A 10,518-nucleotide genomic window follows, 5' to 3' on the forward strand; every position below is an offset into this window, starting at 1 on the left:
ACGACCCGGTGGAGTCACAAAGGGCTCGGTCCTCCAGAGCAATAGAGTGTGGCGGACAGAGCGGCCGGCGAGCACTTCCGGCGCACACCGGAAGCGGCTCGTCTCTCCCATAACCCCCCGCGCGCTCCCGCTGCCGCCTCTCTCCAGCGCCGCCGCCATGGTGGGTCCGGCCGCGCCGCCCGAATCCGCCGCCATCCGCGGCCGGGAGGGCTCGGGGAGGGCTCGGGGAAGCCTCAGGGGGGCCCAGGAAGGCTCGGGAGGGTCCGGGGGAGGCTCGGGAGGGCGCGGGGGGCGGCGATGGCCGGCGCGGCCCTCGCGGTGACCGGGCCCGGTGTCGCCTCAGGGCATCGACATCCGCCATGACAAGGACCGCAAGGTGCGGCGGAAGGAGCCCAAGAGCCAGGACATTTACCTGCGCCTGCTCGTCAAGGTGAGGCAGGCCCGGGACACCGGGACCGGGCCCGGTTCGGCCGGGATAGAGCCCGGGATAGAGCCCGGGCCTGGCCCCGCCGGTTCCGGTTCCCTCCCGGTTCCCTTCCCGCTCTCCGGGCTATTCCCGTGTCCCTGCTCCAGCTCCAGCGCTTCCCTTTCCTTCTTCCCCATTTCCCTCGGTTTTTCCCGATTTCCCCCGGTTTTTCCCGAAATTTTCACGTTTCCCCCCTCGTTCTTCTCGGTTTTCCTCGGTTCCTCCCGGTTTCCCCAGTTTTCTCCGATTTTTTCCCGGTTTTCCCCCTTTTTTTTTTCCGGTTTTCCCCGGTTTCTCCCGCTTATCCCCGATTTCCCCGGTTTCCCCTGTTTTTTCTCCTATTTCCCCCTGATTTTCCCCGTTTTTCCCCATTTCCCCCATTCCCATCCCATTTTTTCCCGATTTTACTTGTTTTATCCCGTTCCCATCCCGCTTTTTCCCGTTTTTCCTTGGTTTTTCCCCATTCCCATCACGTTTTTCCCCGTTCCCACCGCTTTTTGCCCCATTCCCGTCCCTTTTCCCCCGTTTCTCCCCGTTTTTCCCGATTTCACGGTTTTTCACCCCATTTCCAGCTCTACCGGTTCCTGGCCCGCCGCACCAACGCCCCCTTCAACCGCGTGGTGCTCAAGCGCCTCTTCATGAGCCGCTCCAACCGGCCCCCGCTGGCTCTGTCCCGCCTGGTGAGCCCCAAAATCCCCCGAATTTACCCCAAAATGTCCTTGAAATATCAGCCAGGGCCTTGTCCCGCTCGGAGAGACCCAAAAACCCCAAAAGTTACCCCAAAAAATCCCCTAAAATAACCCCAAAATGAACCCAAAATCTCATCCAACCGGGCCCTGCCTGAAGAGCCCAAAAACCCCAAAAATTACCCCAAAAAACCCAAAAAATTACCCCAAAAAATCCCCTAAAATAACCCCAAAAATCTCATCCAACCGCCCCCCCCCCGCTGGCTCTGTCCCGCCTGGTGAGCCCCAAAATCCCCCGAATTTACCCCAAAATATCCTTGAAATATCAGCCAGGACCTTGTCCCGCCTGGTGAGACCCAAAAATCCCCAAAATTACCCCAAAAAATCCCCTAAAATAACCCCAAAATGAACCCAAAATCTCATCCAACCGGGCCCCGCCTGAAGAGCCCCAAAACCGCCTAAAATTACCCCAAAAACCCCAAAAATTAACCCCAAAATTAACCCCAAAATCTCATCCAACCGACACCGCTGGCTCTGTCCCGCTTGGGGAGACCCAAAATGCCCTAAAATTACCCCAAAATATCCCCAAAACCCCTAAAATATCCCAAATTTACCCCAAAATATCCCCGAAATCTCCCACAGAAGCCCTGAAAATGTCGGAAATGCCCCAAAAGTTCCCAAAATGTGATTTTTTTATGGGGGTTTTTGGAGATTTTTTTAGCAGTTTTTTGCTGTTTTCTCACGGATTTTTGGGGTTTTTCCTGGGTTTTTCAGGTATTTTCTCACTGAATTTTTGGGTGTTTTTCCCCTGGATTTTGGGGTCTTTTTTCACTGATTTTTTTGTATTTTCGCACTGAATTTTGGGTATGTTCGCACTGAATTTTGGGTATTTTCTCCACTGAATTTTGGGTATTTTCTTCACTGAATTCTGGGTATTTTCGCACTGAATTCTGGGTATTTTCGCACTGATTTTTTGGGGTATTTTCGCACTGAATTTTGGGTATTTTCTCACTGGATTTTGGGTATTTTCTCCACTGAATTTTGGATATTTTCGCACTGAATTTTGGGTATTTTCTCCACTGAATTTTGGTATTTTCGCACTGAATTTTGGGTATTTTCGCACTGAATTTTGGGTATTTCCCCACTGAATTTTGGGTATTTTCGCACTGAATTTTTGGTATTTTTTTCACTGAATTTTGGGTATTTTCGCACTGATTTTTTGGTATTTTCTCACTGAATTTTGTGATATTTTCTCATTGATTTTTTGGGTATTTTCGCACTGAATTTTGGGTATTTTCGCACTGAATTTTTGCCTGTTTTCTCACTGAATTTTGGGCATTTTTCCCTTGATCTTGGGCTGTTTTTTCCCGGGATTTTTTTGTATTTTCTCACTGAATTTTTGAGTATTTTCTCACTGATTTTTTTTTGTATTTTCTCACTGAATTTTTGAGTATTTTCTCAGTGATTTTTGTCTATTTTGTCACCGATTTTTGGGGTATTTTTCCCGGGATTTTTGTCTGTTTTCTCACGGATTTTTGGGTGGATTTTCGCTGATTTTGGGGTATTTTTCCCGGGATTTTTGGGGTATTTTTCCCAGGATTTTGGGGCTATTTCCTCACGGATTTTTGTCTGTTTTCTGACGGATTTTTGGGTGCATTTTCCGTGATTTTGGGCCATTTCCGCAGATCCGCATGATGCGCAAGCAGGGGAGATTTTCTCACTGAATTTTGGGCTTTTCCTCACTGAATTTTTGGGTATTTTCTCACTGATTTTTGGGCTGTTTTCCACGGATTTTTGTCTATTTTCTCACCGATTTTTGGGGTATTTTTCCCGGATTTTGGGCTATTTTCCCGGGATTTTTGTCCATTTTCTGACCGATTTTTGGGTGTATTTTCCCCGATTTTGGGCTATTCCCGCAGATCCGCATGATGCGCAAGCCGGGGGGATTTTTTCAGGGTTTTTTCCCGGATTTTTGGGCTATTTTCCCAGGATTTTTGTCCGTTTTCTGACCGATTTTTGGGTGTATTTTCCCCGATTTTGGGCCGTTCCCACAGATCCGCATGATGCGCAAGCCGGGGGGATTTTATCACTGAATTTTTGGGGTATTTTTTCAGGGTTTTTTCCCGGTATTTTTGGGCTATTTTCCCAGGATTTTTGTCCGTTTTCTCACTGATTTTCGGGTGTATTTTCCCCGATTTTGGGCCGTTTCCGCAGATCCGCATGATGCGCAAGCCGGGTGGATTTTATCACTGAATTTTTGGGTATTTTCTCACTGATTTTGGGGGATTTTCTCACTGATTTTTGGGGTATTTTCCCCGGAATTTTTGGGTATTTTTCCCGGGATTTTTGGGCTATTTTCCCAGGATTTTTGTCTGTTTTCTCACTGATTTTCCCCGATTTTGGGCCGTTCCCACAGATCCGCATGATGCGCAAGCCGGGCCGCGCTGACCGCACGGCCGTGGTGGTCGGGACGGTCACGGACGACGTTCGCATCCAGGACGTGCCCAAGCTCAAGGTTTGGGGCGAAACCCGGGAATTTTGGGCAAATCCGGGAATTTTGGGGGAAATTCAGGAATTTTGGGGGGAAATTCGGGGATTTTGGGGGGAAATTCGGGGATTTTGGGGGAAAAAATTCGGGAATTTTGGGGGGAAAATTCGGGAATTTTGGGGGGAAAATTCGGGAATTTTGGGGTTTTTTTTTGTGGGAATTTGTGGGGAAATTGGAAATTTTTAGGATTTTTATGAGGAATTTTGGGGGGTTTTAATGATGAATTTCAGGGATTTGGGGGAATTTTAATAATGAAATTCAGGGATTTTGGGGCTTTATGGGAAATTTGGGGATTTCAGGGGTTTGGGATTTTTTATTGGAAATTTTGGGGATTTTTTTCAGGTTTGTTTTGGAGTTTGGGGCATTTTGGGGTTTTTTAGGCTGGTTTTGGGGGTGATTTTCGGGTGGGTTTTGGGGTGGTTTTGGTGAAGTTTTGGGGGTGGTTTTGCAGGTGATTTTCAAGTGATTTCAGGTGGTTTTGGGGCTGATTTTTGGGTGGTTTTGGGCTGTTTTTCAGTAACTTTTGGGCCGTTTTTCATTGATTTTGGGCCGTTTTTTATGTGATTCTTGGGCCGTTTTTCAGTGGTTTTTGAGCCGTTTTTCATTGATTTTTGGGCCGTTTTTTATGTGATTTTTGGCCTGATTTCTGTGTGAATTTTGGGGCCGTTTTTCAGTGATTTTTGGGCCGTTTTCTGTGTGAATTTTGGGCTGTTTTTCAGTGATTTTTGGGATGTTTTTTATGTGATTTTTGGGCCGTTTTTCAGTGATTTTTGGGCCGTTTTCTGCGTGATTTTTGGGCCGTTTTCTGTGTGATTTTTGGGCCGTTTTTCAATGATTTTTGGGGCATGATTTTTGTGTAATTTTGGGCCGTTTTTCAGTGATTTTTGGGCCGTTTTCTGTGTGATTTTTGGGCCGTTTTCTGTGTGATTTTTGGGCCGTTTTTTATGTGATTTTCGGGCCGTTTTTCAGTGATTTTTGGGCTGTTTTTTGAGCCATTTTTCAGTGATTTTTGGGCCGTTTTTTATGTAATTTTGGGGCCGTTTTTTATGTGATTTTTGGGCTGTTTTCGGGCTGTTTTCCAGTGATTTTTGGGCTGTTTTTCAGTGATTTTTGGGCTGTTTTTCAGGCTGTTTTCTGTGTGATTTTTGGCCTGTTTTCTGTGTGAATTTTGGGCCGTTTTTCAGTGATTTTTGGCCTGTTTTTCAGTGATTTTTGGCCTGTTTTTTGGCATGTTTTCTGTGTGATTTTTGGGCTGTTTTTCGGGCTGTTTTTCAGTGATTTTTGTGTGATTTTTGGGCCATTTTCCATTGATTTTGGGGCCGTTTTTCAGTGATTTTTTTGGGCCGTTTTTATGTGATTTTTGGGCTGTTTTCCAATGATTTTTGGGCCGTTTTTCAGTGATTTTTGGGCCGTTTTTTATGTAATTTTGGGGCCGTTTTTCAGTGATTTTTGGGCTGTTTTTCGGGCTGTTTTCCAATGATTTTTTGGCCGTTTTCCAGTGATTTTTGGGCTGTTTTTCGGGCTGTTTTCCAGTGATTTTTTGGGCCGTTTTTCAGTGATTTTTGGCATGTTTTCTGTGTGATTTTTGGGCTGTTTTTCGGGCTGTTTTTCAGTGATTTTTTGGGCCGTTTTTCAGTGATTTTTGGGCTGATTTTTGGGCTGTTTTCTGTGTATTTTGGGCCATTTTCCATTGATTTTGGGGCCGTTGTTTCAGGTCTGTGCCCTCAGGGTGACCCGCGGGGCTCGCACGCGGATCCTGCGCGCCGGGGGCTCCATCCTCACCTTCGACCAATTGGCCATGGCCACCCCCAAGGGCAAGGGCACCGTGCTGCTCTCAGGTGGGACCGGACCCCTCCCCAAAATCCAAAAAATCCCAAAAAAAAACCCCGTTAAAATCCCTTAAAATACCCCAAAATAACCCAAAATAACCCCGACCCCAAATACCCCAAAATGACCCCAAATCCAGTGCCATGACCACCCCCAAGGGCAAGGGCACCGTGCTGCTCTCAGGTGGGACCCGGACCCCTCCCCAAAATCCAACAAATCCCAAAAAAAACCCCGTTAAAATAGCCCAAAATACCCCAAAATAACCCAAAATAACCCCGACCCCAAATACCCCAAAATAACCCCAAAATGACCCCAAAGTGCCACCCCCAAGGGCAAGGGCACCATGCTGCTCTCAGGTGGGACCCGGACCCCTCCCCAAATATCCCAAAATCCCAAAAAAAACCCCGTTAAAATCAGTTAAAATACCCCAAAATAACCCAAAATAACCCCGACCCAAAATACCCCAAAATAACCCCAACCCGATAATACCCCAGAATACCCCAAAATAATCCCAAATAACCCCAAAGTGCCACCCCCAAGGGCAAGGGCACCGTGCTGCTCTCAGGTGGGACCGGACCCCTCCCCAAAATCCCAAAAAAAACCCCGTTAAAATAGCCCAAAATAACCCAAAATAACCCCGACCCCAAATACCCCAAAATGACCCCAAATCCAGTGCCATGACCACCCCCAAGGGCAAGGGCACCGTGCTGCTCTCAGGTGGGACCCGGACCCCTCCCCAAAATCCAAAAAATCCCAAAAAAAACCCCGTTAAAATAGCCCAAAATAACCCAAAATAACCCCAAAATAACCCCGACCCCAAAACACCCCAAAATAATCCCAAATGACCCCAAAGTGCCACCCCCAAGGGCAAGGGCACCGTGCTGCTCTCAGGTGGGACCGGGACCCCCTCCCCAAATTCACAAAAATCCCAAAAAAATCCCCGTTAAAATCCGTTAAAATACCCCAAAAAAACTCCAACCCCAAAATACCCCAAAATGACCCCAAAATAATCCCAAATAACCCCAAAGTGCCCCCCCCAAGGGCAAGGGCACCGTGCTGCTCTCAGGTGGGACCGGACCCCTCCCCAAATTCACAAAAATCCCAAAAAAATCCCTGTTAAAATAGCCCAAAATACCCCAAAATAACCTTTTAACCAAAATCCCCCTTTTTCCCCCCAAAAATCGCCATTTTTCACCCCAAAATCCCCATTCCCCCCCCAGGTCCCCGCAAGGCCCGCGAGGTTTATCGGCACTTCGGGAAAGCGCCCGGGACCCCCCACAGCCACACCAAGTCAGATTTGGGGCAAATTGGGGCAATTTGGGGCTTTTGGGGCAGATTTTAGGGGATTTTGGGGCAGATTTTAGGGGATTTGGGGGCAGAATTTGGGGATTTTGGGGCAGAATTTGGGGATTTTGGGGCATTTTAGGGCAGATTTTGGGGGAATTTTGGGGCAGAATTTGGGGCAGAATTTGGGGAATTTTTGGGCATTTTGGGGCAGATTTAGGGGATTTTGGGGCATTTTGGGGCAGATTTGGGGGATTTTGGGGCAGAATTTGAGGGAATTATAGGGCAGAATTTGGGGGATTTTGGGGCAGGATTTGGGGCATTTTTGGGCATTTTGAGGGGATTTTGGGGCAGAATTTGGGGCATTTTGGGGCAGATTTTAGGGGATTTTGGGACAGATTTGGGGGCAGAATTTGGGGATTTTGGGGCAGAATTTGGGGGATTTTGGGGCAGATTTTAGGGGATTTTGGGGCATTTTAGGGCAGAATTTGGGGGATTTTGGGGCAGATTTTGGGGCATTTTAAGGGGATTTTGGGGCAGAATTTGGGGGATTTTTGGGCATTTTGGGGCAGATTTAGGGGATTTTTTGGGGCAGAATTTGGGGGATTTTGGGGCAGAATTTGGGGGATTTTTGGGGCAGATTTTGGGGGCATTTTGGGGCAGAATTTGGGGATTTTGGGGATGGATTTTTTGAGGGATTGTGGGAGATGTTTTGGGGGTTTGGGACAGAATTTTTGGGGGATGTTTTGGGGTATTTTGGGAAATTTTGGGGGGATGTTTTGGGGATGTGGGCTGGTGGTTTTGGGGACATTTTTGGGGGATATTTTGGGTTTATTTTGGGGACATTTTGGGTTTATTTTGGGGGATATTTGGGGATGTGGGCCGGTGTTTTTGGGGACACTTTGGGGAATAATTTGGGGTATTTTTGGGGATATTTTGGGTTTATTTTGGGGGGGATATTTGGGGTGTGGGCTGGGATATTTTGGGGTTTTTTTGGGGACATTTTGGGGTGTTTGGGGGATTTTTTGGGTTATTCTTGGGGGACATTTTGGGTTTATTTTGGGGGATATTTGGGGGTGCGGGCTGGTGGTTTTGGGAACCATTTTGGGGGATATTTTCGGGTATTTTTGGGGAATATTTTGGGGTTATTTTGGGGATATTTGGGGGTGTGGGCTGCTGTTTTTAGGAACACTTTTAGGGAATATTTTGGGGGGATATTTGGTGTGTGGGCTGGGATATTTTGGGGTTTTTTTAGGGGGACATTTTGGGGTGTTTGGGGGATTTTTTGGGTTATTCTTGGGGGACATTTTGGGGTTATTTTGGGGGATATTTGGGGGTGTGGGCCGGTGTTTTTGGGGGATATTTGAGAGTCATTCTGGGCTATTTTCTGGTGCCATTTTGGGTTGATTTTGGGGATATTTGGGGGTGTGGGCCGGTGTTTTTGGGGGATATTTGAGAGTCATTCTGGGTTATTTTCTGGTGACGTTTTGGGTTGATTTTGGGGATATTTGGGGGTGTGGGCCGGTGTTTTTGGGGGATATTTGAGAGTCATTCTGGGTTATTTTCTGGTGCATTTTGGGTTGAATTTGGGGATATTTGGGGGTGTGGGCCGGTGTTTTTGGGGGCCATTTTGGGGGATATTTGAGGGTCATTCTGGGCTATTTTCTGGTGCCGTTTTGGGTTGATTTTGGCCCGTTTTGGGTTCCTAACCCCCCGTTTTCTCTCCCCCCCAGGCCCTACGTGCGCTCCAAGGGCCCCAAGTTCGAGCGGGCCCGGGGCCGCCGCGCCAGCCGGGGCTACAAGAACTGAGCCCCCTCCCCAAATAAACGGGGCAGGGCAGCCCCCTCCCCAAAACACAGCCCCGGGTCGTGTGTGCTGGGATGGGGGAAAAAACAGCGGGAAAAAAACTGAAACCTCCCCAAAAATATGCAGGAAAACCCCCCAAAACTGCCCCGAAACATCCTGAGAAAAACCCCAAAAATGACCCCAATTAAACCTGAAACTGCCCCAAAAATACACACGAAAAACCCCAAAAATGACCCCAATTAAACCTGAAACTGCCCCAAAAATACACACGAAAAAAACCCGAAAAACGACCCAAATTAAACCTGAAACCGCCCCAAAAATACACACGAAAAAACCCCAAAAATGACCCAAATTTTCCCTGAAACTGCCCCAAAAATACGCACGAAAAACCCCCCCAAAACTGCCCCGAAACATCCCGAGAAAAACCCCAAAAATGACCCCAATTTTCCCTGAAAATGCCCCAAAAATACGCACAAAAACCACCCCAAAAATGACCCCAATTGAGCCTGAAAAAACCCCAAAAATAATCGTGAGAAATGCCTTGAAACCACCCCAAAAAGACCTGAAATAGCCCCAAAAATACGCACTAAAACCACCCCCCAAAACCGCCCCAAACATCCCGAGAAAAACCCCAAAAATGACCCCAATTGAGCCTGAAACTGCCCCAAAAATACGCATGAAAACCCCCCCAAAACCGCCCCAAAACATCCCAATAAAAACCCAAAAAATGATCCTAATTTTCCCTGAAAATGCCCCCAAAACACTCCTGAGAAATCCCTTGAAACCACCCCAAAAAAACCTGAAATGGCCCCAAAAAGATGCAAGAAAAACCCCCCAAAACTGCCCCGAAAAACCCCAAAAATGACCCCAATTTTCCCTGAAAATGCCCCCAAAAACACTCTCGAGAAATACCTCGAAACCACCCCAAAAAAACCTGAAACTGCCCCAAAAATACACACGAAAACCCCCCGAAAACATCCCTAGAAAAACCCCCAAAAATGACCCCAATTTTCCCTGAAAATGGCCCCAAAAACGCTCTCGAGAAATGCCTTGAAACCACCCTAAAAAAACCTGAAATAGCCCCAAAAATATGCACGAAAACCCCCCCAAAACTGCCCCAAAACATCCCGAGAAAAACCCCAAAAATGACCCCAAAAAACCCTGAGAAAAACCCCAAAAATGACCCCAATTTTCCCTGAAAATGTCCCCAAAACACTCCTGAGAAATCTCTTAAAATCACCCCAAAAAAACCTGAACCAGCCCCAAAAATACCCGAGAGAAACCCCAAAAATGCCCCCAAAAAAAACCCCGAGAAAAACCCCAAAACCACCCCAAAAATCCCTGAGAAAAACCCTGAAACCGCTCCAAAAATAACCATTAAAATGCCCCCAAAAAACCCCAGAAAAACCCTGAAAATGCCCCAAAAAATCCTGAGAAAAACCCTGAAAATGCCCCAAAAAAAACCCCCAGAAAAACCCAAAAAAACTCGGAGAAAAACCCCCAAAAATGCCCCAAAAAATCCCAAGAAAAATCCCAAAAATGCCCCAAAAAAAACTGTGAAAAACCCTGAAACCACCCCAAAGAAAACCCTAAAAAACAACAACAAAAAAACCTGAGAAAAACCCCGTGAAAAACCCCAAAAATGCCCCAAAAATGCCCCAGAAAAACCCCGAAAATGCCCCAAAAAACCCCTGACAAAATCCTTCCCTGAAAATTCCCATTTTTTTCCCCTCTAAAAATCCCTTTTTCCCCAAAAAACTCCTTTTTTTCCCCTCTAAAATTCCCATTTTTTCCCAAAACCCCCCCCCTTTTTCCCCCCAAAAAATCCCCTTTTTTTTCCCCAAAAAAATTCCTTTTTTTCCCCAAAAAACCTTCTCTTTTTTCCCCCCCTAAAAATTCCC

At 46.9% G+C, this 10,518-nt stretch overlaps 1 protein-coding gene across 3 annotated transcripts; it reads left to right on the top strand.

Moving 5' to 3' along the window:
- On the top strand, positions 1 to 8,669 carry RPL18 (ribosomal protein L18). Of its 3 annotated transcripts, XR_011678179.1 has the most exons (9): positions 1 to 160; positions 344 to 430; positions 1,039 to 1,146; positions 3,569 to 3,667; positions 5,415 to 5,588; positions 5,945 to 6,244; positions 6,419 to 6,593; positions 6,748 to 6,817; positions 8,545 to 8,669. XR_011678179.1 is itself a non-coding variant. In XM_071420838.1 (7 exons), exons 1-7 carry the CDS (start codon positions 158 to 160, stop codon positions 8,618 to 8,620), a joined length of 567 nt encoding a protein of 188 aa, XP_071276939.1. In that variant the 5' UTR covers positions 2 to 157; the 3' UTR covers positions 8,621 to 8,669. The 3 variants fall into 3 exon arrangements, 1 of the variants encoding a protein (XP_071276939.1); XR_011678180.1 differs by lacking the exon at positions 6,419 to 6,593 and having other exon boundaries at positions 5,945 to 6,418; XM_071420838.1 differs by lacking the exons at positions 5,945 to 6,244; positions 6,419 to 6,593 and having other exon boundaries at positions 2 to 160; positions 5,415 to 5,538.
- The last annotated feature ends 1,849 nt before the right edge of the window (positions 8,670 to 10,518 follow it).

The sequence above is a fragment of the Agelaius tricolor genome, unplaced genomic scaffold (assembly GCF_023055355.1).
Source record: "Agelaius tricolor isolate 1412-34295 unplaced genomic scaffold, bAgeTri1.0.p SCAF_166, whole genome shotgun sequence".
Taxonomy (NCBI): Eukaryota; Metazoa; Chordata; class Aves; order Passeriformes; family Icteridae; genus Agelaius; species Agelaius tricolor.